The sequence below is a fragment of the Corythoichthys intestinalis genome, chromosome 3, assembly GCF_030265065.1.
Source record: "Corythoichthys intestinalis isolate RoL2023-P3 chromosome 3, ASM3026506v1, whole genome shotgun sequence".
Lineage (NCBI taxonomy): Eukaryota > Metazoa > Chordata > Actinopteri > Syngnathiformes > Syngnathidae > Corythoichthys > Corythoichthys intestinalis.
The window spans coordinates 24,128,109-24,153,213 of record NC_080397.1 but is presented as its reverse complement, the minus strand read 5'-3'; the positions used below and the strand labels follow the sequence as shown (position 1 = coordinate 24,153,213).

The following is a 25,105-nucleotide window of genomic DNA, read 5'->3' as shown; positions in this document are numbered from 1 at the left end:
CCCAGTCAAAGTCCTGACCTAAATCCCATTGAAATGCTGTGGCGGGACCTGAAGCGAGCAGTTCATGCCAGACGCCCATCAAACCTCTCTCAACTGACTGCGTTCTGCAAGGAAGAATGGGCAAAAATCCCCCAAAGTAGATGTGAGAGGCTGATTAGTCACTACAGAAACCGTTTGGTTGAGGTAATCTCTGCAAAAGGAGGCGCAATATCCTATTAACTGAAGGGGTTCACATACTTTTGCACACATGATATCTGAGTTTTTCTTAAATCAACCACTTTTGTTAAATAAAGAATGACAATATAACTATTTCTTTTGTTTCAGTCCATTATTTGGAATGTCAGTATTGTGGATTTGGGTATAACTTAACATTTAATAAGGTTATTTTAGTTTTTTTTTACAAAAAATCTGACCATCGCTGTGGGGTTCACAAACTTTCGAGCAGCACTGTATATATATTAATAAGCTCTAATAGTTTTTTGAGTGAAAGCAGTGAATTAGTCTTTTTTTTTAATTCTAGTTACACCTGAGATGCAATTGTTGGCTGTTTTCAACAATATACATCGAAAATAAAGACATTGAGTGACTGAAAATGGTTCAAGATTAGATGAAATGTCTTGTTTTCTCATGTATATGTATAATTGCTCTTCACCTAAAAATATATTTGTTTTATCCGATTACTCGATTAATCGATAGAATTTTCAGTCGATTACTCGATTACTAAAATATTCGATAGCTGCAGCCCTAATATATATATTATATATATATATATATATATATATATATATATATATACACACACACACACACACACACAGATATACAGACATACAAGTTACAATACAAGTAAATTATACTTTGGGGAAAAAGGTAAAAAAAAAAAAAAAACATGTCTTATATGTATCTCTTTCCCGTGATAGACCTGAACAAATACATTGAACAATATATATATATATATATATATATATATATATATATATATATATATATATATATATATATATATATATATGTATATATATATATATATATTTTTTTCCTTTTCTTTTTTTTTTTTTTTTTTAATTGGGGGGGCTACTTCGCGGTTTTTCCCTTATCGCGGCGGGTTCTGGTCACCATTAACCGTGAAAAACGAGGGGTCACTTTATTACTATACATGAATAATACACTGCTGAGTTTGCAGTTTGCAGACGTACACTGACTGCTGTTGTACAAAAGTGACAATTGCAAACACAACAACAAACGTACTATAACTTGTAACATTGACAGTCTTATTAAAAAAACGAGCATCAGTGTCTCTGCATAATTTTTATACGGATATTTGGATATTATTAGTGTCGAAATATGCTTAATGAATTGGCCGCTGAGAGTGAAGCTGAACTGAAAGTCAGCCACAGGTCCGGAATGACACCAAATGCATATAAATGTACTTTGAATGCACTTTACATTACTTCAATATATGATACGTAACGAGAATTTACTACCAAGTAAATTGAGTGGAAAAGTGACGTACGTGTGTTGTTACTGTATTACAGCACAAAAGTATCACTAAACTTCTCCAACGACCGTTTTCGGGCACACAATTATGCTTTTTGTCGACGATATAGGACGCCTACCTGTTGTCTGATAGTCACCGCAGTCTCTTAAAACCTGTAAAAGTCGCTTGCTTTAGTTACATTACTGGTAAATCTGCGCGAAAAGTTTCACTTCCTGATTGACGGATTTCCTGAAAACCTGTCGGCTCCGCCCACATGTGGCCACTCACGTGACCTGTAGTACAGAAAATTAAACGTGTTTCTCCAAATGTACCATAAGTTGTACCGAAGGCCAATATTGTTTTTGAATTGAGCTCTGATGTTTTCATTATTTACAGTGTGGCTTTAGCAGGTCCTGCTCTGTTTGCGTGGGTTTATAATATGACTTCCTCCCACAATCCACAAACATGCATGTTAGGTTTACTGAACAAAAATTGTTGTTGCTGCTCACGTATTACTTTTGGTTTTGCTCAGTGTCCGTTATACCCATGTAAACTAAATGTACAGTTAACTCATTATGATACTGCATGTACACAATTTCCCTAAAATTCATTGTGTACTTCCTTTTTTCGATTTTGTTTCAGTATCATTCGGAAAAATGTGAGGCCCTAATCAGCGTGTGACATCTAAGAGCAGTTGACATCACCGGCTATAAATGATCTTATTGTGTATTTAGTTATGTAAATCGTTCATTTCGTCTACTCATTTCTTCTAATAATGGAGAAAATCAGGCCTAAACCCAAAAGCGCAGCCATTGTGTAACAAACGCACAGCACGTGAACGCTGATACACTCAAAACAGGTAACAAATAAAATAGGCACACAATCTTTATTGTTTCTCTGCCTGTTCAATCTGTCACTCTCTTTCTCCTTTCGTTGTTCCACAGCCAGTCACGGTGCATAAGGTTCACATTTTTCAGGCACAATTAGTCACGTAAATACAGTATCTGACACAAGAAGTTAAATAAAGTTGAACTGAAAGTTGAACAGGCTGTTGAACTGCACTGCAATATTTCATTTTAAATAAATAATTCCAAAAGATTAGCCTATTATCTGGTTTTGTGCCAGGATTATATTCTTCAAAACTTACATCTTGCGTCAAACACAAGAAATGTAATCTTTGTCAACTGGTTCATCATGAAAATGGAGTTCTAATTTAAAACAGATGCATTCAAACCACCTCTTCCATCAAAGTTGTTTTACACAATAAAATATCTTTCAAGTAATTCGATTAGAAAAAAGCTTTTAATTCAGTTTTGCTGCTTCGACAATTAATTTCGATAGAATGGTGTGTAATGGATGTAAAAACAGTGTCTGCTTTAACTAAAACCACCCAAACATTTATAGGTTTTCATATTTTAATGAGGATAGCATGCAAAAAATGACAGAAAGGGGAAAAATAAGTAAGTGAACCCTCTGCCTATGGAGACTTGAAAGAGCAATTGAAACCAATTTTTACCAAACAACTTAAGTCAGGTCTGTGCCCAATCACTGATGGGTAGTTTAAAGCTGCCCTGCCCACTATAAAACACACACCTGGTAAGAATTGTCTTGATGAGAAGTATTGTCTGATATGCATCATGGCTCGGTCAAAAGAACTGTCTGAAGACCAGGATTGTTGATTTGTATAAAGCTGGGAAGGGGTACAAAACCATCTCTAAAAGTCTGGATGTTCATCAATCGACAGTCAGAGAAGTTGTCTACAAATGGAGAGATTTTGGCACTTTTGCTTCTTTCCCAATGAGTGGCCGTCCACCAAAGATGACGCCAAGTGTTTAGCACAGAATACTCAGAGAGGTAAAAAAAAGAACCCTAGAGTGTCTGCTAAAGACTTACAGACATCACCGGCACAGTCCAGTATCTTTGTGCACACGTCAGCTAAATATGTAACACTATGGCCAAGAATGGTGTTCATGAGAGGACTCCACGGAGGAAGCCACTGCTGTCTAAAAAAACATTGTTGCCCGTTTAATGTTCGCAGAACAAAATACACATTCTGGAGTGGCCAAGTCAAAGTTCAGACTTGAACCCCATTGAGATGCATCTGTCTGAACTACAGCAGTTTTGTAGATAAGAATGGGCCAAGGGGGGCGGGGGTGGGGGGGGGGGGCACAAAATATTAAATGTGATGGTTCACTTACTTATTTTTCTCCCTTCTGTCATTGTTTGCTTGTTTGCATACTATTCTCATTAAAATATGAAAACCTATACATGTTTGGGTGGTTTTAGTTAAAGCAGACATTTTTTCATCTGTGTGATTTTGAAAAAAAAAAAAAAAAAAAAAAGATCACATTTGTTGGTGATTTTATGCAGAAATGTGAGAAATTCCAAAAGGTTCCGATACTTTTTCATACAATTGTAGCAGTTTTTGGGGAAAATTTGTGTGTGAAAGATTTGTTAAGAGAATTTAAAAAAGTATATTTGATAGCAGTTAAGCTTTTATTGTACATGTTAAGTTTATTCAATTTACCAAATTTACAAATAATTTCGAATACGGTAGTTAGACCTTTAAACTCCATTTGTTTTGTTTGTTTTATTGTGGTGCTGCGAGTGCCACATCCAAGGGAGGTAACAGTCAAAATTTTTGTCATTTTGCTTATAGTTCTACTTACTGTATGTTTGTGTAACAGCTTTACAAAAAAACAAAAAAAATCAAAAAGTGGAAAAAGTGAAGGAAGTCAAGTAAAGAACTTCAAAGAAGCTCAAATTTGTCTTGTTTGCTGTCTGTCTACCTGAATAACGCCAAATTTAGATACCCATCTAAAACAAAATAGATTGGACATCCATTGCCGTCAATGGCAGCAATTAATGCTACTTTCTGGTAGTTCTTTCAAACCAGCTTCTGAACAAATCATCATTTCTCCAAGAAAATGAATTGAAATTTCCAGGAAGCAAAACAAATGAGCAAACATTTTTTTAATCATCACAATATTACATCATTACTCCATATGTGTTGACTGGCTGTGCTCAAACTGAAGCGAACGATGTTGAAACAATTTGCTCATTATGTCATACTTATGTCTCTTAAAGCTCCGGAGATTAAATATAGTCTTTTTTTCTTAATGGTCTACATATTCATTTGCGATTTGTGACGTCAATGTAAAGAGATTAGGAGACATATTTTCTTTAAGTGGGGCCTTTACTATGCTTGTGCTCCTCCCTCCCTTTCGAATGCATCGTCACGAGCGGGCCAGTAGAGTAGGAGTGTTTCCCTGCTGAGGTCACAACTCCTCTCTCCCCCTCTCCGCATCTCTCCTCTGTACTCCTCGCTTTCCTCTCTTGCTGTCTCTCCTCCCTACACGGAGCCTTAAAAAGTGAGCGCAACGGCCGGAGTAGCTCAGTCCCAACGAGACCTTCATCCAAGATCCCATCATCAACACCGTCTCTCCATTTTTGGTAAGAGCTCCCTTTCTTTGTACATGCACATCCCTAATGAAATATTTTTAAAACTTTTTGTTTTTCATTTTTTCATGATAATTACTGCATATAAAATGTTGGATTTGGGGCAGATCTAAGATCTATATTGTTATGATTTACAGTTGTAAATTTGTTGCTTTACATAGATTTAATTCTGTATAACTTATGTTGCCAAATAATACATCATATAAATGTTGATTTAAATTTGTTTACGGTATATATAGAGTTAATCCAACATAAATTAAATCTAAAGCATAATATAGTCTATAATACTATAATATCGCCTTCACCATGTGTTTCATTTTGTAAAGGTGATTTTCTATTAGGGTCATAAACATTCTATAATGTATTTCAGATACAGTGATCCCTCGCTATACCACGCTTCAAACTTCGCGCCCCTCAGTCCGTCACAATTTTTTTTCAATGAAAAAATTAATAAATAAATGTATTTTATAGAGCTATCCAGATCCAATCACGTAGTCTCACGCTCGCTCCTGCCGCTTTTCTTGGTCAGGCAGTAAACTGGAGCTGCTTAATAAAGTTAATAATGAATGACAGACGTTAAGGGTGAATCTTGACAGAGCGCTTGTAAGCTGAAACTTTAAAGCGCCGCATGCCTCAATCATTGTTTAACTTGTTGAACAGTTGCTGTGGCAACTCATTGTGTGTAAGTGAGCAGCTTGATCGGATTTGAGTGGACTCACTCAATGAAGCATTTAATAAAGACAGACATTTTTCTACTTTATTTTTGTTTCTAAATAATTTGGTGAGACAGTAACATGTTTAAAACTTATCATAATTATTACATTTGAAGTGCTTAAAACCAATTTATGAGAATGTATATATACATAAAAAAATTAATTATACTTTGGGAAAAAAGTGAAAAATGTCTTATTTGTATCTCTTTATAATGACAAATCTAAATAACTACATTGACCCCCCCCCACACACACACACACAAACACAAAATGTTTTTGCTTTTTGGGGGTTAGGGGGGCAGGGCGCTATTTTGTGGTTTTTCACCTATCGCGGCGGATTCTGATCCCCATTAACCTCGAAAAACGAGGGATCACTGTGCATGCAACTAGCAAGTAGTTTTCCATACGTAGGGTCGATAAGTGCTTTCGCATTAAAATTTTGAACATTTTTTTTCAAGCAACATTTTCTCATATTTCCATATCATTCAGTCCATCTATCTTGTCACATTAATGGTGGAAAATGTTTTGATAGGATTCTACTTGTCTTATTACCCACTCTATCTCTACAAGCACAGGGAGTGCTCGAGTTACGACCGAGTTCCATTCCTATGCTTGCGATGTAACCTGAATTTTAGCCAAGTTAACGTTTAGGTTTATGCCAAAATACTTTATGGGGAGTTAGGTTTTTTAATGATTTATTTGCAACCGAAAGCACAGAACATTACTACATAGACCATAGCCAACACCAACATAAATCATCTCGCCAACTCAATCATCCCCACCTCTCTAACTTCAGTCCGAAACGCGGTGCGTTTAGTGACAGCCCAGAAAACACAGCACTCAACAGATCAGCGTTGCGATCTGAAGCATACATGTAATTGCCGGCACGGCCAGACTGTTCGCCCTGTATTTTTCAGGGACCCAGCTCCTCATTGGCCTCTCGAGCAAGAATGGAAGTATCCGTGCAATCAGATTTCTTTATTTGCGTGACGTGTTCTTAACGAGCAACGTCACTCTTGCGCGTCGGAAGTCTTCTCCAAAACAACACGGATGGCGAACGGGAGACCCAAGAATATGTTCCAATCCGCGGTAAATTCAGTTTTAAATGACCAAAAACACTCAATACAAGTCATTCACAACAGTCTGGCTCGCTCTAGCCATGTTGAATAAACTCTGTTCTCCGCTCTCCTTGTATGTTTACTTCCTCGCGCTAGAGTTTCTTGTCGCTTTACCAACATCACGTCCGCCCATCGCTGATTGGTCCACTCCGCTGTCTGTTTGCTGTGGCCTGCTTTGCCCTGGGATTTTGATCCGCGGAACGGTCGCCAGACTCTATCGCTGGAACAGCGGTGAGTCTGGACTTCCAGGCAATACATGCAACCCAATTTGTTACGTTACTGTCCTTATTTTTAGGTTACTTGAACCGGACATTGTTTGGCTTCTGACTATTGGCGAAGTAAGGTTTTTGTGAACACAAAACTGCATTTGGCAACGAATTTGGCATTTTCGCGCGACAGTTTAAATTTGGTCTGGTCACAGCATATATTTATCGATGTGTGTCGGTCTCTCTCACCTTCCTCGGTTAAGCATTCCCTGGTAATTGCTATTCTTTCTGCTAAACCTAAGGCCATAATGTGAAAAAAGGAGGGCAAACACACAAGCACTATGCACTAGCTAAACAGAAGCTATGGTGCAGGGGAACCTAATGGCGGATGAGACAGCGACGTCGTAAAGTTGTAACGTCGTAGCTTGAGTACATCGTAACCCCAGGACTCCCTGTAAATTGATTTGGTTCTATAGTTGTTTAATGGCATCTTGAGATTTTTCTGCAAAATTACAAATTGCCTCAGCCTCTTAGAGAGTCTGATTGAGTCTCCTGCATTCTTTGGTATTCTCTCCACTGCGGAAGCACATTTTAAACAGATAATTTGCTGATATTGTGCACTTTTGCATGGTGAGCCAATATAGCGCTTCTATCTGCATTCCAGGCACTGTGGTCACTTGCGTTAATGATGTCAGTGACTCACTAAGTCAGCAATTTAACACCTTAAGACTTTCTATAATGCTATCAAGACAAAAAATACTACAGAATTCAGAGATTGTGTGCTCACCAAGCACCATCAATGCCCTCATCTGTTCTAGTTCAGTCCTGGGAGATGGGATGACTCAGGGCGACTCATTCTCTTCACGCTGATCTCTGGGGATTTTTGTCCCATGTTGCATTTCTTCCCTTTCTCTCTCCTCACTCTCCCTTTCATCTCTTTTCACGAGCTGTCTCATTCTCACTTTTCCCCTCTTGCCTCTTGTTTACCTGTCCCTCTGTGTGCGGCGGGCGTTTTCACGTTTTGAAGGCCTCACACTGGGGGAAGAGGGGATGTTTTCACATTTTGAAGGCCTCACACTGGGGGAAAGCTTGAAGGCAACAATGCAGCTTTATGTTCTGTGGGACTTTTACAAAGCTTTGAAGCATGCACCAATGCCCCCGCCCCCCTTCCTGAGTGAGTGTGAAGAATGAATAATGCCTGCTAAGTAGCATTCTGACATAGCATACAGTATTGTAGCGCAGTGTAAAGTAACAATGGTCAAACTGACCCTTTAGTGAATTCAGCAGGCCGAACAGGTTCAAAAACATGTTATGATCTGTTGGACAAAAGCAAGTGTAGAGAGTAAGGCTGTGAACCCAACACAATACCCACCATACAGTAGTTTCCTGTGCTAGTTCCTCATTTTACAGTTAATGTTTGGTCCAATGCATGGTTGCCAGATGGGAAAGTCATAGTGTAAAACCCGCCCAGTTGAATATAAAACGGCCCAAATGACAACTAAGATCTTTTACTAATACAACTCAATCTATATTTTGATATCATAACCAGAAAACAAATAAATCAACAGTGGGAGACACAACGTAGAGCAATTATTTCCGTTTCGCCATTGAGCATCATGGGAGATGTAGTTCATCTTAGAAAAGGTTCAAACTATTGTATTACCGTATTGGCCCGAATATAAGACGGCCCTGATGATAAGCCGACCCCCTCTTTTTCAAGACTCAACTTTGAAAAAAGACTTTTTGAACACCAAATTAATTTTTTTACAGAAAATTATCACAGTACATCCGAAACAAATGATTATAACAATATAGTCGAGAGAAAAAGCATGTTATTTTGCCTCATTCAAATCTTAACATCTGAACATTTAAATATGTAAACTAAAGTGCAATCACATTGGTAAATGAATGGCTTCTGGTTTTTGAAATGTAAATAAACCAATCTATTGTGATAAAACAACAAAATTGCAATAACTGCATTAACCATCAAAGTGAAGTCTAACTGTAACTATAGTCTTGAAACAAATCTGAATAAGGAAAAACATTGCAATGAAATAAGAGTAGCTGAGATCCATCATGACAGAACATCACTTCAATGATATCTGGCGCCATCTAGCGTCGTGAATGGGGAGAGTAGCTGAGATCTCTCATGACAGAACATCGCTTCAATCATATCTGGCGCCATCTAGCGTCGTTAATGGGTATACTGTCTAGACCGCGAATATAAGACAACCCCCTCTTTTTCAGGCTTATTTCAATGCAAAAAACATCGTCTTATATTCGTGCCAGTACGGTATGTTCATTTAAATATACATTAACTGACACTTTAATGCACAAATTCTGTTTTTCTTTTCTTAAATGTTTTTATTACATTAATATAGTACAGGTGTCTCAAACAAACGCATTTCGTTGTAATGCCATTTTTAGAATTATTTTGTTGAATTGTACTTCCAAATCAGAAATGACATGCAGTTCATAGCTCCGTGGGCTTAATAGCGCTAAAATTCCAAATATAAGTAGTGCAAAGAAGATGCTGCTGTAAGAAAGCAATGTAGCTGAACTTCAAGTTGAGTTTAAAACTAATCAAATTTTTGTCAGAAGTAGCCCAAATTTGATCCACTCTGATCAGCGCATTTTTCTCCCAGTCTCCGAGTCTTTGAAAATAGCCTAATTTGGCAACATCCCATGATGACACGGTCAATCCTAGGATTAGACTTTTAGCACAGAAATTGCAAGTATGTTCCTTGCAAGTTCTCACCGTTTTAGGCTTCCACATTTTATTCTCATTACTGGAAGACAAGAATGTCTCACCTCCATCTCTCACAACCTTGGTGCTCTGTCGTCGTTGCACTTGCTTGCAAATGTGAACTCACGGAAAATAGTCAAAGCAACATAGAAATCAATACAAATAATTTCATGAACAAGTATGAAGAGGAACTCGCACTTCATTTTGAATCCTAAAAATCATCAAACTTTGATGTGCAGGATACAGTACAGTGGGGCAAATAAGTATTTAGTCAACCAATAATTGTGGAAGTTCTCCTACTTGAAAAGATTAGAGACGTCTGTAATTGTCAACATTGGTAAACCTCAACCATGAGAGACAGAATGTGGAAAAAAAAACAGAAAATCCCATTGTTTGATTTTTAAAGAATTTATTTCCAAATTAGAGTGGAAAATAAGTATTTGGTCACCTACAAACAAGCAAAATTTCTGGCTGTCAGTGAGGTCTAACTTCTTCTAACGAGGTCTAATGAGGCTCCACTCGTTACTTGTATTAATGGCACCTGTTTTAACTCATTATCTACCGAAAAGACACCTGTCCACAATCTCAGTCAGTCACACTCCAAACTCCACTATGGCCAAGACCAAAGAGCTGTCGAAGGACACCAGAGACAAAATTGTAGACCTGCACCAGGCTGGGAAGACTGAATCTGCAATAGGTAAAATGCTTGGTGTGAAGAAATCAACTGTGCGAGCAATTATTAGAAAATGGAAGACATACAAGACCACTGATAATCTCCCTCGATCTGGGGCTCCATGCAAGAGCTCATCCCGTGGCGTCAAAATGATAATAAGAACGGTGAGCAAAAATCCCAGAACCACACAGGGGGACCTAGTGAATGACCTACAGAGAGCTGGGACCACAGTAATAAAAGCTACTATCAGTAACACAATGCGCCGCCATGGACTCAAATCCTGCACTGCCAGACGTGTCCCCCTGCTGAAGAAAGTACACGTCCAGGCCCATCTGCGTTTCGCTAGAGAGCATTTGGATGATCCAGAAGAGGACTGGGAGAATGTGTTATGGTCAGGTTCTCGTGTTTGGAGGAGAAAGAATACTGAATTGCATCCGAAGAACACCATACCCACTGTGAAGCATGGGGGTGGAAACATCATGCTTTGGGGCTGTTTTTCTGCAAAGGGACCAGGACGATTGATCTGTGTAAAGGAAAGAATGAATGGGGCCATGTATCAAGAGATTTTGAGTGAAAATCTCCTTCCATCAGCAAGGGCATTGAAGATGAGACGTGGCATGGTCTTTCAGCATGACAATGATCCCAAACACACAGCCAGGGCAACAAAGGAGTGGCTTCGTAAGAAGCATTTCAAGGTCCTGGATTGGCTTAGCCAGTCTCCAGATCTCAACCCCATAGAAAATCTGTGGAGGGAGTTGAAAGTCCGTGTTTCCCAACGACAGCCCCAAAACATCACTGCTCTAGAGGTGATCTGCATGGAGGAATGGGCCAAAATACCAGCAACAGTGTGTGAAAAGCTCGTGAAGAGTTACAGAAAACGTTTGGCCTCCGTTATTGCCAACAAAGGGTACATAACAAAGTATTGAGATGAACTTTTGGTATTGACCAAATACTTATTTTCCACCACGATTAGCAAATAAATTCTTTAGAAATCAAACAATGTGATTTTCTGGGGTTTTTTCCACATTCTGTCTCTCATGGTTAAGGTTTACCCATGTTGACAATTACAGGCCTCTCTAATATTTTCAAGTGGGAGAACTTGCACAATTAGTGGTGGACTAAATACTTATTTGCCCCACTGTATATGCTTGAAAAGGTTGATGAGGCTTTTGTAAAAATGTATAGTACTAAACAACAATTCCAAGAGAGCCTTCCTTCTACATGTTGTGTATACAGCTGAGCGTCTTTGTCTCCTCAGCTGCACGTGTTTGCCCTACAAATGTGGCGATGTTGTGATTCACAGTCTGGCTTCTGATCCTTTTAAGATACATTGTTTCACTTCTTCCACTCCTGTTTGACCTACTAAATAAACCGCATCATCCTCAAGCCCTATTAACAATGGAACACATTTCAAATTTCCCAAAGCAAGAATAGACTTGATTTCTGCAATGACTGCATTAGCACTCTTAGAAGTCATTAAAGTGGGATACTACAACTTCTTGTCCCTGAGCTTTGGAACTAAGCATTTCGAAGCTGTGAACTAAGCAAAGCAGGGCCTCACGTCCACGAGATATCACAGGGTCCAAAAAGGGAGGGAGCCACATGTGTTCATGTCTGATGCGAGCCTGTTTGTATGTTGCACGGCTTGATATGTGTTTCACAGCCAGTTTTCGAACAGGAAACACATGTTTTCAGCTGACGGGTTAGGACAGCTAAGCCGCACAGCTGCGCAAAAGGGAAAAAAAAGGAAACTATAGTTTGTTGTCGTGTGAGTCTGTGAGGTTCAGTTTGGGGGGTTTGGAAGGGCCTTTTTCTGTTTTTCACTTTATTTTATGCACGAACTGGAAAGTGGACCGTCCTTTTAATGGTGAGAGTGTGACTGCTTTAATACAGAAGGGAGAAGATCATATTGCAATTAATTGTTTTCATAGTCTTTATGTGTGTGTGCATGTATGTCTGGACTTGGTGATATGAAAACACAGCTCTGTTTTCTATGCACCCAGTCAAGCGGAGAAGGTGAGTCGGCAGACAGAAGAGAATGAATACTTTTCCAAGATTAAGGGATCAGCCATGTATGTTTTGCAGCTATATAAACTTGGGGTGCAGAGTTAGGCAGTAGTTACGCGTTACATATACTCAGTTACATTTACTTGAGGAGGTTTTTGAGAAAGATTAGATAGAGTAAAGTAGAGTATTAGTAGAGTAGATTTGTAGGGGGGAAAAAATACTCTTACTTCACTACTTTGGGCAACATTAGAGTTGTTACACGTATCGCTTCTTTTTACATTTTAAATTTTAGTTTTATGATTACGCCAGCGTGTTCACTCAAGTGGTGTCTTTACAGCTTCATAAAAATTAAACTTTTTGACGAAGTCAAAATTAATCGAAAGCATGGCTTTTAACCTCTCTCCCAGTTTTTATTTGGACCCGATATAACACGGAAAACTGTAGATATGATCGTTTTAATTTCATGGTACGAAATATGTTGCTAGAAGGCACTCATGCTCTTTGGAAGAGTGAGGTTTAATTTCTGTAGATTATTTATGTGTATTGTTTTGGCCTAATATGGGCATGTAACAGGATATAGTACAGTATAATAATGAGAGTTGTCCAATAATGACTTTTTAACTGATAACCGATATCTCGATATTGTCCAACTCCAAAAAGCCGATACCATCCATCCATCCATTATCTACCGCTTAATCTGGGGTCGGTCGCGGGGGCAGCAGCTTTAAGCAGGGAAGCCCAGACCATTGTGTATCCATGACTAGAAGAGGTGACATGCAACAATTTTTTTTTCATTTCGTTTAAAAAATCTCAACAAGCAGCGCCACCTGCCCCTGCGTGACTCACACATGCAAACAGTGCACTTGAGATTTACCAGCTGCTCTTCTGCACGCAGTAACGTGTCATATTTACACGCATTGAAAAGGGTGGGGCACAAGAGGAAATCTACATTAGATTATCTCTTCCTTGAGCGTGAAAAAGGCAAATAAGAGTTGACGTTTTCCTCCTCCAGGCTTCCCCTTCTGCTCTCTGCTCATTTCCTTTGCGGTCCTTACTTCACTGTTGCTTTATTGAATAAGGAATTTTACATAAACGTTAGATTGTCGGCTGACAATTGAGGTCTCTGCTTGTTGTAAACAAGTGGTTTTCTGCTGAATTGAGCTGTGCTGGCATTCTAAGAATTAGGAGGAAGTTGTACTGTACAGTACTGTACTGAACTGTACAGTACAGTGGGTGTAAACAGACTACAACCCCCTGTTTAAATGCTAGATATTAATGCAATGGGTTGCCATTAACCGCGAAAGACGTCCAATCCATTTTGACCATTGCTGTCAAATGCAGCCAATGAGGTAGCATTTGAGCCCAAAATAAATCATATTATTATATTAAATTAATATTTAATATAATTTGAAATAATATTAATAAAAACTAAACGGCCCAAAGTAACACTCTAAAATGTTTTTTTTGTTTTTTTTTACCCTCGAAGTGTTAAAAAATAAATATCATAATTTGTGGATGAAACTAGGTTTACTCCAAATACATTTATGATGTTCTCAAAGGCTTTTCCTGACATTCTTGTATTCTGGCAGAAGCCCTAATATTTTGCATTTAAAATTTGCAACTGGATTATTCTCTCCACCTTGACTAACCCCGTGCTTCCAAATACAGAGTAACATAGGCAAAGCATATTGTTGTGTAACTTGTGTTTTGGGCTTTAAGCAAGGTGTAGTGAAAAAGCAGCAGGTGAGACAACAAAACAGGCTCCTGCAGATGTGATCATGAATAAAATCATAAACTGAAAAGTCCAAACTCATCATCCAACTTTCCTGCACTGAGTTTTATGAATTCTTGTGTGACTCAAGGATTCAAGTCCACACTTCCCCCCTGACTTGTTCCGCCCTTTCCTCCCAGTAGCCCCATCGGACACTGGTGTAGGTATGCAGGAAGGAAGCCACAAAGGAAACACAGAATACAAGCTACAATTGTCCAAATATTATTCCTGCAATTGTTACCTCACTAGTAATTCCACAGCATTGGTTCAACAAGGACCCTTAGGGTCTTTGAGTCAACATCCTGATTAATTTCTTCCCATCCACATGAGAATGTAAACTAGAAGTGGGTAGTCATGCGTTACATTTACTCCGTTATATTTACATGAGTAACTTTTTGAGAAAAATTTACTTGTAAGAATAGTTTTACCACTCCATACTTTATACTTTTACTTGAATAGATTTGTTGTGAAGAAACGCTACTATTACTCTGCTACTTTGGGCTACACTCGAGTCGTTACATTTTCCCTCTTTAATCTATATACAGTATTAGATTTTATTTTTGCCAGAGATGCCAACGATGGCTCTACCACTTTGACCAATGAGACGTTTCAACAATAATAATTAGACTCCATTATAACAATCAGATGTAACAATACAGTCACTTAACCACACACAAGCTTGCAGTTGGAGGTCCTACGATTATGCCAGCTTGTCCAACCGTTGTGTCTTGAAATCACCGTGAAAAATAAACTCTATGAGTGCGGCCCTCAACATTACTGGAAAGCCTTGATTTCAACCTCTCTCCCCGTTTTCATTTGGCACCAATAGTCTACGGAAAACCACAGATATGATTGTTTTAATTTCATTTTAGGAAATGTTTTTTTCTCCACTAGTGGACATTCATGTTCTTTGAACTGGTGATGTTTCTTTTCTGTAGATTTTTAGTCCTAATTCAATTATTTTGGAGTGACACACAACCTTTTCTGTGTCACGGCACGTTTTTACATTGGAAAAAATCTCGCGGCACACCACAAACAAAAAATGTTCCAAAATTACTTTCTGTACAGCATATTTAATTATGAAATAATTTATCAATATTTATACTTACTCAGTGTGAAACTTGAGCCTGTATGGATGAACACAAAGCCGATATCCTTGCAGGAATCTTTGTCAACAGCTCTTAGTCTCTCTCTGTTTTTATTTTTTATAGCAGTTAGGCTTGAAAAGCTCAGAATTGTCTGACGGGGATGTTAGAAATGTCTTTAATCGCAAGCATCTCACTGACAATGGCTTTGCAGGATTCAGCAACAAGTTTAGCAACAACGTAACTGGCTTTGAGGGCGTTCTGATTTACCTTTGTAGTGTTTCTCAAAAAAGTTGCCTTTTTTTCTCTCTGTGTTTTCATGGACAAAATAGTCAATCGACTTGGTTTGAAACGAGAGCAAATGCAACTGCTCGCGTCACGTTCAAGAACCGCTCGGATTTTTAGCCATCAGCTACCTTGCTCTCCTCAACAATGTGTTGGAATAAAACACAGGGGGAGGACTGACGGTCTCAAATATGGATGAAATGGAAAGGACACTTCCGTGTATATTGACACTTGACGACTCTAATCAAATGATGTACAGTAGACATGCTGGTGTCCACATTTTCGAGGACAGCAAGGTAGCAGATGGCTAAAAATCTGAGCAGTTCTTGAACGCGACACGAGCAATACATTGCTCATTTGCACATGACCGTAGGCTTCTACCTACTCCTTTCCTACTGCAACTTGTAACGCGTGGTAAGTAGGATGCGTGCATAAAAGTAACGAAAAGGGGAGTAGCTTCCACTTATGCACATTTATTCACAAAAAAATAATAATAAATCCACCTTGACCACTTGTCACTCGGGAGCTCAGCGGTTCGCACACACACGTTTGCAGAACTCAACATAAAACAACATAAAAGTAAGCAGCAACAGAAGAAGAACATATTCAATGTAAATAAAGCAACACCACTGCGTGGTGGATGTCGGGAGGAACACCATTTAAGGAGGTGACTGTTACAAATTCCGCCCGATGACGAAAAAAATAAAAAAATGCGATATTGGATAACTTCTCACGGCACACCTGACGATCTCTCACGGCACATTAGTGTGCCGCGGCACACCGGTTGAAAAACACTGATATAGATGAGATTGTGCTGAGAGAGAAAACATTTTTTTGAAAAAATATCAGACGTTGCAGGCATTTACTCACATTGTTGCTCATTACTTGAGTACTCTTTTCACCAAAAACCTTTTTTACTGGTAGATGAGTAATTTTTTCTGGATGACTACTTTTACTTGAGTAATATTATTTGGAGGTAATGCTACTCTTACTTGGGTAAAATGTTTGGCTACTCAACCCACTTCTGGTCTAAGCTAAATGTGGTTCATCTAATGCAATTCCGCTTTGTGTTTGCAGAGAACAGAAGAGCTCCAAAGAACTTCTAAGGTCATGAGCAGAATACTTTTATTGGTCCTGTTTGCTCTTTACTGCTACCTAGCGGACAGTGTAAGTAAAAATAACAAGATATTATTGGTTAGTTTTCATTTTTAACTCTTTTTGACTCTAACCTTACCTTGAAACAAGGGCTGCAGCTATAGATTTTTAAAATAATCTATTAATCTATTGATTAACTGAGTAATTGGATAACAAAACATTTAATGCATTGCAGAATAATTTTAGGAGATGTAAAACATAGAAACAAGTTTATGCTTGTAATAACATACCAGTATATTTTGACCTGCACATCCATTGGCGCCAAGATTGCACTTTCCAAAAGAGCATTAAATGCAAATACAAAATAAAACAATTGAATGTTTCTTCAAACTCTACAGAATAGCACTTTCATTTCACAAGAGCAAAAAAATGCACTTAGAAATAGGCTTTATAAATAGACGTAAAGGGTAAAACGGTATGTAAAAAATGAGCATCTAAGTGAAATAATATTTTCTGAAAACTATGGCAATGTATTAAACAACAACCATTTATTGATTTGCTACTTTTTATGTGTTTTTTGGGGGGGGGGGACGACCACAGTTTATAGATCATTTTAATATGTCTGTTCTGTTCTCACTAAATATGACGTTATTTAGCTAGACAGGCAGCAAACAAGACAAGTTATGGTTCTTAGAAGTTCTACTTGTACATAACTTCCTTCACTTTTTCCACATTTTGATTTTTTTGTAAAGCTGTAACACAAACACATGTACGACATTAAGACAGATACCTAACACAAAACAATCGGAGATTAAAAACCCAAATCAATAAAACTAAATACTGGACAAGACTTTCAAAGCAAACCATTACAAAGCCACTCTAGTTAAACCAGGGGTCGACAAATCAAAATGTTGAAAGAGCCATACTGGACCAAAAATAACAAAAAAGAAATAAGTCCGGAGCTGCAAAAAATGTAATTTATATAAGCCTCATAATGAAGGCAACACATATGCTGTATGTATCTATATTAGCTATGTTAGCCTACCATCAAAATGACTAAATTGGCTTAAATACATAATAAGCCTTCATGAATAAAGGTTTATTTTCCCTGCAGTGCATCCTACAGAGAATGATGCACCACGTGACAACTGTTGTACAATGCTGCCTCTAGTTTAACTTCATTACAATATTAATGAAATAGAAGAATGTTTGTAAATGGTGTTATAATTGTATAGGTTTTCCACCTTTCAAGGCGCTCAAAGCGCTTTACACTACATTGCCATCTACCTACTGGTGACGCGGCACCAGGAGCAACGTGGAGTTCAGTATCTTGCTCAAGGATACCTAGGCGAGTTCATCAAGGCAGAGAATCGAACCCACAACCTCTGGGGGATTTGTGTCATGTTGGTCCTCCAACAGAAACCATATCGAAACAAAAAATATATTCCCCTCCAGAGGTGGGTAGAGAATAGCCAAAACTTGTACTCAAGTAAGAGTAGTGTTACTTCAAAATAATATTACTCAAGTAGGAATAAAAGTAGTCATCCAAAAAATTTACTCAAGTACAAGTAACAAAGTATCCAGTGAAAAGAATACTCGCGTAATGAGTAACATTTTGAGTAACTGCGTTTGAGTTTTTTTTTTTTAAAAATAATGGTATTTTATTTTCTCTCAGCAAAGACTTATCTATATGAACTGCTATAATAATAATACTGTACAATAACCCATTACATAACCACATTAGAGAGATTGCATTAAAGAGAGAAAAACCCCCCAGTAATGAAGCATTATTAGTCCAAAAAGCACGAGTGCCCTGCCCTCTAGTGGAGAAAATAGTGCCTAGTTTAAATAGCAAATAATGTAGTTCCTTCATAGTTACTATTATGAAATTAAAAGGATCATATCTCCGGTTTTCCGTGGTCAATCGGTAACAAAAAAAAAACTGGGAGAGAGTTTTAAATCCGCGCTTTTGATTCATGTTGAGGGCAGCGCTGTATGTCAAATTCTTCATTTGTTACAGTGCTATAAAGACGCATGACTCAACAGGCTTGCGTGATCACAGAACGGAAAGCTTGCATCTGATTGGTGTCATGAAGTCATGTGATTATTGTTGTGACATCTCATTTGTGAAATTAGTCGCGCTACTTTGGGCAATAGCATTGTTAGCAAAAAAAAAGTACTATGTAGAATAAAATGGTAAAATGTAACAAGTCTTGTGTAGCCCTAAGTAGTGGAGTAAGAGTAGTGTTTTTTCCCACAAATCTACTCAAGTAAAAGTAAAAAGTATGGCTCAGTAAAACTACTCTTAGTACATTTTTCTCAAAAACTTACTCAAGTAAATGTAACAGAGTACATGTAACGTGTTACTAACTACCCACCTCCGTTTCCCTCCCCCATTTTTTTCCATTTTCAAACATTTTTGAAAAAGCTCCATAGAGACACTAAGGCAGCGCTAAAGAGCCACATGCGGCTCTAGAGCCACGGTTTGCTGACCCCAGAGTTAAACGAATCAATTACTCAATTTAATTGAGTAATCTTTACAGCACTACTTGAAAAAAATGCTAACAACCAATCCTGAGTACAAACCAATATTTGTGCATTGTTGTGCTTTTGCAGGCAGAGCTGCTTCGCTCCAAGAGAGGAACTCGCTTTTACCGAGGTGAGCCTGAGTGGATGACCAGGAGGGCACTTTTCATTGTTCATGTCCAGAAGCCTTCATCTTCCTTTGACACCTCCCGTGAGCCCAGCCATTCTTTTTCTTTGATGTTTTTTCTCATAACATCATCACCCTAACCTCAGATTCTTTTGTTCCTCTCACGTCACAATCCCGATTTGTAATCTTCTAGTCTCATTGGCTGATTGTTTGCATATACTGTATGTGTGTGTTTTCTCAGTACGTTGTGTGGATGATACGACATCAGCCGTCCATATTTATGGGGACACTTGGCTGCGATGGAAGGGACAGCGTGTGGAGTATTGCCGTTGTGCGTTAAGAGGACGAGAACTTTGTCACATTGTGCCCGTCATCAGTGAGTGCTAAATACTATTATCACCAATATACTTTCACATCAAAGTTATCCAACAAGTACTGTACAAAAACTTGTACAGGAACAGTCAAAATGGATTGGATGCCTAGCACCATACATAATTGGCAGCCAAATGAGTTTAATGAGTGCTCTGTATAGGTAAACTAGGATGAAATAGTATTTTCAGTAAGGTGAAAAATGAACATCCAAAAAAGCACATCACGTCAAGTGAGTACACTTTTTGACAAAAACATTATGTAATATCTCAAATTACAGGTTGTAATGAAGGCTTTCTGGATGTTCATTTATTTTGTCAAAATACCCTCGTATGATTACATAGTGACCAAATAAAACAAGTAACTAAAATCCAAATTTTAAACACTGGAAACATGTTTGGATGGATGGATGCGAATGACTAAAAAATTGCCTTCAAATCTAGTAGACATGTGCAAAAAAGCCAAAGATTGGGACACACATGGCCTATTGAGTGGTTTTAACAAATTAGCCTACTCATGGTTCTTCCTCTCTGTGTGTCTTTAACTTCAAAACTAACTTGCTGCAAATATCTCTAACAATCTTTTTTTAATTTTGCCTTGCTTGTAGCCGCTGTCAAATTTCTGCGAGCAAAGTTTAGTCTGACATTGTGCGGGCCCGGTGCGCCCCCCAATTGACGAATTCGGTGACTTATGGTCGGTCGCTTTTCCCTCAGACAATTCCTAACCACAATGTAGCCAGCCAACTTGTGAGCTCAGGCTACAGGCGCTCAGCTCGCGGTGGGTATTATACTCCACTTAGACCTCTTGCAATAATAAATAGAGAACCTGACTGGCAATTGTATGAAACATTTTTTCCGCCACGGCTGTTAAGTGATGATAAACCAAGTGTGATATTATTTTAAGCCACTGTATCATTATGCACAGTTGAACTGACTGATCCCTCCCAGTTAAAATGCATTGACACCCATCGAATGCCATGGAAGTCATGTGCTTGTAACAATTAAAGAGTGTTGCATGCAAATGTCACTTTATTTTTTCGCTTTCATTCATGCTATATGGTCATTCCCTGGTTCTAAACACAGTAGAAGTGGTTTTCTGAGCATATCACCAATGTTTGACAAATATAAAAAAAACTTGGCATGGTTTCAAATGATTTTTAATTGAATCACCAACTTATTTCAAACTTAAGCCTCCTCCTCAGTCTGATGAGGTTTGCTGCGACCCTTTGTTACCAACACGGTCTGGGGTATAGCATAGCCCCATAGCCACTTCTGCACAACAGCAGCGAATGCATATTCCCCATCTGCCTCTTCAGTGAATATGAAGAATACAAACAAAACAGCATTCACAGTTAATTCATATCAAGGAATTCAAGCAGGTATCATAGGTTAATTTAACATACTTCAGTATTTTGTGGTGAAGTGAGTTTCTCAACCAATCTCAAACCAAATTGGGGCGACATGTGGGAACTGAGCTAGCTAGTTAGCTAGCTACGATGGAAAAATGACTGCACTGTATAGGTGTCCAATTAATTAATTTAGACGAAGCTCAAGTCGTGTAATTTCTTGTGATTTTAGCACTTTAATTGGAAAAAGAATTACACTTGCCTGAACTATGTTCTACTTAGCTAACATCCAGGCTAAGTAGGTCTTCACTTGTATGCCAGTCACAGCAAATGCACCGTTTCTTACAATTTCGGCAACTTTGTCACGTTGTGTCAGGCAAACTGTTTTATATACAACTTTGATGACAAATGTGGTTCATTCTACCGTAAGACATCATTGCTGATAAAGGCTCTGAAAAAAAGCAACAAGCTTACCTTTAAATACGGCGTTTCCAGTGGAGTTCGTTTGAGGTGATTCGCTGTCTTCCCGGTCAATCATGAACACAACTATTTTTTGACAATAACTCCCGCTCATCCATTATTCGATGACTTTTCAATCATATTTCCCGGTCAATCAAAAATCAACTATTTGTCAACATTCGTTCATCAACTATAAAACAATGTTAACCCAACCATTGCCTGACATACGACAGAACAACGTGCAACGTGCAATGTTAATTCAACAAAACAACAAACAAACAAATAAACAAACAAAAAAGACACCAGAACACAAAAAACCTAACAAAAAAAAAAGCAAACAGTTGTTCCTCAACCATCATTAAGCTCCAGCTTCACCTCTTTTTTTTTTTTTCCTCCTCCTTCTTCCCCTTTTATCCTCCACAACACAGAATCACAGTTCACAATTTGATTAGTTTCCTCTTTTTGACATAACTCATAAAAGGTGTCCACATGTCCTCAAAAGTCTTGTTTGCCCTTCAAAATGTATGTCATGCGTTCTAGAGGCATTACTGACAACATCTGATTCATCCACTGTTTGGAAGAAGGTCCATAATTCAATTTACATACCAGTGCAATGCATTTCTTAGCCATTGTTAAACCAAGATTGATAAGTGTCTGTTCATGTTTGGTAAAATTATGTTCTTCTGGAAACAGTCCCAACAAAAAAAAATGGTCCGAATGGCTTGTCTTTTAAAATCACTTCCTCCAACATCTTTTTTAACTCGTGCCAAAATTTCTTAACTTCTCCGCATTGCCATACACAGAGAAATAGGGTACTTTTTTCTCTTGTACATTTTAAGTAGGTATCAGGAATGTTTTTATTATATCTGTTTAGTTCTATAGGTGTTATGTATGTTCGCATTATCCACTTATATTGAATAAGGCGTAAGGCGTTTTGTAATTTTTGCTTTCCTGTCCTCCGAAACACCATCACCGTTTAAACAATAGGGCTTTCTGGAAAAGTTTTTGTGTTGTCACCCCGTTGCTGTTGTCGTGTAATCTGCCCCTAAGAAATGCCTGGACTATGGAAATGAAAGAAAACCTTGTGGGGATAGGGGGAGTTCTTAAAGAAACAAGGTCCAATTTCCAGCCATTTGAGACAGTCATGTACAAAGACAAGTTTAGAGTATGAAATATATAGCTTTCACAAATCAACTCAAAGTGTAATTGTTACTTGAATTTGCTTTAGAATTATACAATATGCCTGAAAAATAGGCAACCTCCCCTGTTTAAATTCAGAATGTTGAGATTCAACAAGTTTTGTCTTTTGTGTGTCTCTTATTTGTCCTTCCATTTTCAACGACTCCAGTTATATCTGTTTATATTTTTGAATGGCTTTTCATATAGAGATACGCGGTCCATCTAACATGCTTTTTTTTTTTTTTTTTTTTTTTTTTTGTCCCTTCCAGACTGCTACATTTCTCATTGCTACAATGGAGGGACGTGCAAGGAGGCCGTCTACTCTTCGGACTACATTTGTCAGTGCCCTCCAGGTTTCAGTGGGTCCCAGTGTGAGATCAGTAAGTACGCAAAAAAAATAAAGCCTCAATAAAATAAAATTTGAAAAATTAAGTTATACAGTAATGCCTTTACTTGTATCACAAATTTCTACCATTACCAATTGATATTGTCCTTCCATGGCAAGGAAACCAATGTAAATTGCTGGTTGCCAGATTATATGAAGTTTGTAGGCGCGTTTGTATTAATGACACTTCAACCCCCCCCCCCAAAAAAAAAAAAAAAAAGTCAAGTAAATAAAGGTACTTGTGTCGGAAGCCTCCACTCTATTGTTCATGATGAGTGAATTTGTTTATGTCTGCATGTGCAATGTGGTGCAGTCATGCTGGAACTAAAAAATTGTCCCCACAAAGTTGAAAGCATACAATTGCCTAAAATCCCTCAAAACGAAGGACTGGGATTACGTAGTCTAGCCCAGTCTCTCATGAATTACTTAAAATGTGTATTCAAAGACGTTTAGATTTATGATTGTAAAAACAAACATCAACAAACCACGCAAAGAGCTCTGATGTATGAATGTTATTATTTCTGATGAATTCTTTCTGCGACAGTTAGACACCGCACCCTCTCAGCGGAACAATTACGCACACTGTACATAAGTCGTTGCAGACAGCCAAAGATGACCTTAACGAAGGTCCGACTCTATAAGTGGGATTGTTTTTCCTTATAATTCCACTTGTAAAAATCCAATAAGGAAACGTTGCAGGTTTAACACCTTAAGAAAAAGCATTGGAAGCGCCTCCACAATGGCTGCTATTTATCATTCACTGCCAACCCTCCCAGTTTAAATGGTTTGTGTACGATCATCAGTGGCAATGAATGAGTTAAGGCAGCAATCACCAGTCTGTTTAGATTGGAAACGTGTTCAATTAAGTTCCATTTGTCGTGCAATAAGGAAGTAATGTCAGTGCGATAACATTCAGATGCTGTGAAGAAGTGTTCTGCAACAGGAAATAGGCTTCATTTGGTCAGAATAAATGAATGAGATAAGCTGTTAGCAAGATATTAGTGTGAACAATGATGGAGGGCATTGTCATGTCTAATCAGCGAGCTATTGTGCTTCCAGACACCAAAGAGAAGTGCGTTGTGGGGAACGGCGACGCCTATCGTGGCACATGGAGTATCAGCAAGTCGGGAGCAGAGTGCATCAACTGGAACTCCACGGCGCTCAGGGGAAAGAAGTTCACTGCCAGGAAAGTAGACGCCAGCAGCCTTGGACTGGGCAACCATAATTTTTGCAGGTTTGTGAGCAGCACATAAAGCAAGAAAGGATTATTCTTTTAATGATGTTTGTAAGATTTTGAGCCTCTTTAATAAGAAAAAACAAACAAAGTGAAGATTATATGGACATTGGAACCTCAATAAATTGATCCGTCGGTTTTCGCGGTTAATGGGGACCAGAACCCCCAAGTAGCGCACAGAAAAAAAAAAGAAAAGATTATTATAATTTTTTTGTGTGCAATGTATTTATTCAGATTTAGCATTGGAAAGAGATACAAATAAGACTTTTCCTCCCCAAAGTATAATTAAAATAAAATCTATATATATATTTTTTAATAAATGTGTTTTTAAGCACTTCAAATGTAATAATTTTGATGAGTGTTAAACATGGTACCGTCCCACCGAATTATTTTAAAACAAGAATAAAGTAGTAGAAAAATGCTTGGCATTGTTAAATGCTTCATTGAGTGTACTGAAATCAGCTCGAGCTGCTCTCTTACACATAATGAGTTGCCACTGCTACTGTTTAACACGTTAAGCGATGATTGATGCATGCGGCGCTTTTGAAGTTTTTGACTTTGGCAAGATCAAACACATTCATCTGTCAGTCATCGTTAACTTTAGTAAGCAAATCCAGTGCACGTGCACTGCCTGATGAACAAAGAGCAGGGAGAAGGAGGGAGGGAGGGATCGAGAGTGAAACTACTTGATTCGCTCAGGACAGCTCATCTGTATTTTATTTTTTGTATTTTATTATTTTAAGCACCTCCGCGACCCTTGTGAGGAAAAGCGGCATGGAAAATGAATGAATGAATGAATGAAAAAAAAATCCGCGATGGACTGAGGGCGCGAAGTTTGAAGCGCAA

The 25,105-nt window shown here is 38.2% G+C and overlaps 2 protein-coding genes across 9 annotated transcripts in view; one reads left to right on the top strand and one right to left on the bottom strand.

Annotated features, from left to right (window-relative positions):
• The window catches only part of ikbkb (inhibitor of nuclear factor kappa B kinase subunit beta), a 94,116-nt gene extending 86,071 nt beyond the window's left edge, over window positions 1-8,045 (bottom strand). The window contains exons 1-2 of one of the 4 annotated variants that reach the window (XM_057831074.1): window positions 1,617-1,668; window positions 19-104 (exon numbers count right to left, since the gene is read on the bottom strand). The gene's annotated coding sequence lies outside the window, so the exon portion shown is untranslated. Of the gene's footprint in view, window positions 1-18; window positions 105-1,616; window positions 1,729-7,760 lie in introns of those variants that run through there. The other 3 variants (XR_009062673.1, XM_057831073.1, XM_057831076.1) reach the window with 3 other exon arrangements.
• plat (plasminogen activator, tissue) overlaps window positions 4,784-25,105 on the top strand; it is a 28,792-nt gene continuing 8,470 nt past the window's right edge. The window contains exons 1-6 of one of the 5 annotated variants that reach the window (XM_057831081.1): window positions 4,784-4,930; window positions 16,618-16,707; window positions 19,252-19,294; window positions 19,530-19,664; window positions 22,910-23,020; window positions 24,085-24,259. In XM_057831081.1, the coding sequence (XP_057687064.1) occupies window positions 16,651-16,707; window positions 19,252-19,294; window positions 19,530-19,664; window positions 22,910-23,020; window positions 24,085-24,259 (521 nt within the window). In that variant the 5' untranslated portion in view covers window positions 4,784-4,930; window positions 16,618-16,650. Of the gene's footprint in view, window positions 4,931-12,122; window positions 12,260-16,617; window positions 16,708-19,251; window positions 19,373-19,529; window positions 19,665-22,909; window positions 23,021-24,084; window positions 24,260-25,105 lie in introns of those variants that run through there. The other 4 variants (XM_057831079.1, XM_057831080.1, XM_057831078.1 and 1 more) reach the window with 4 other exon arrangements.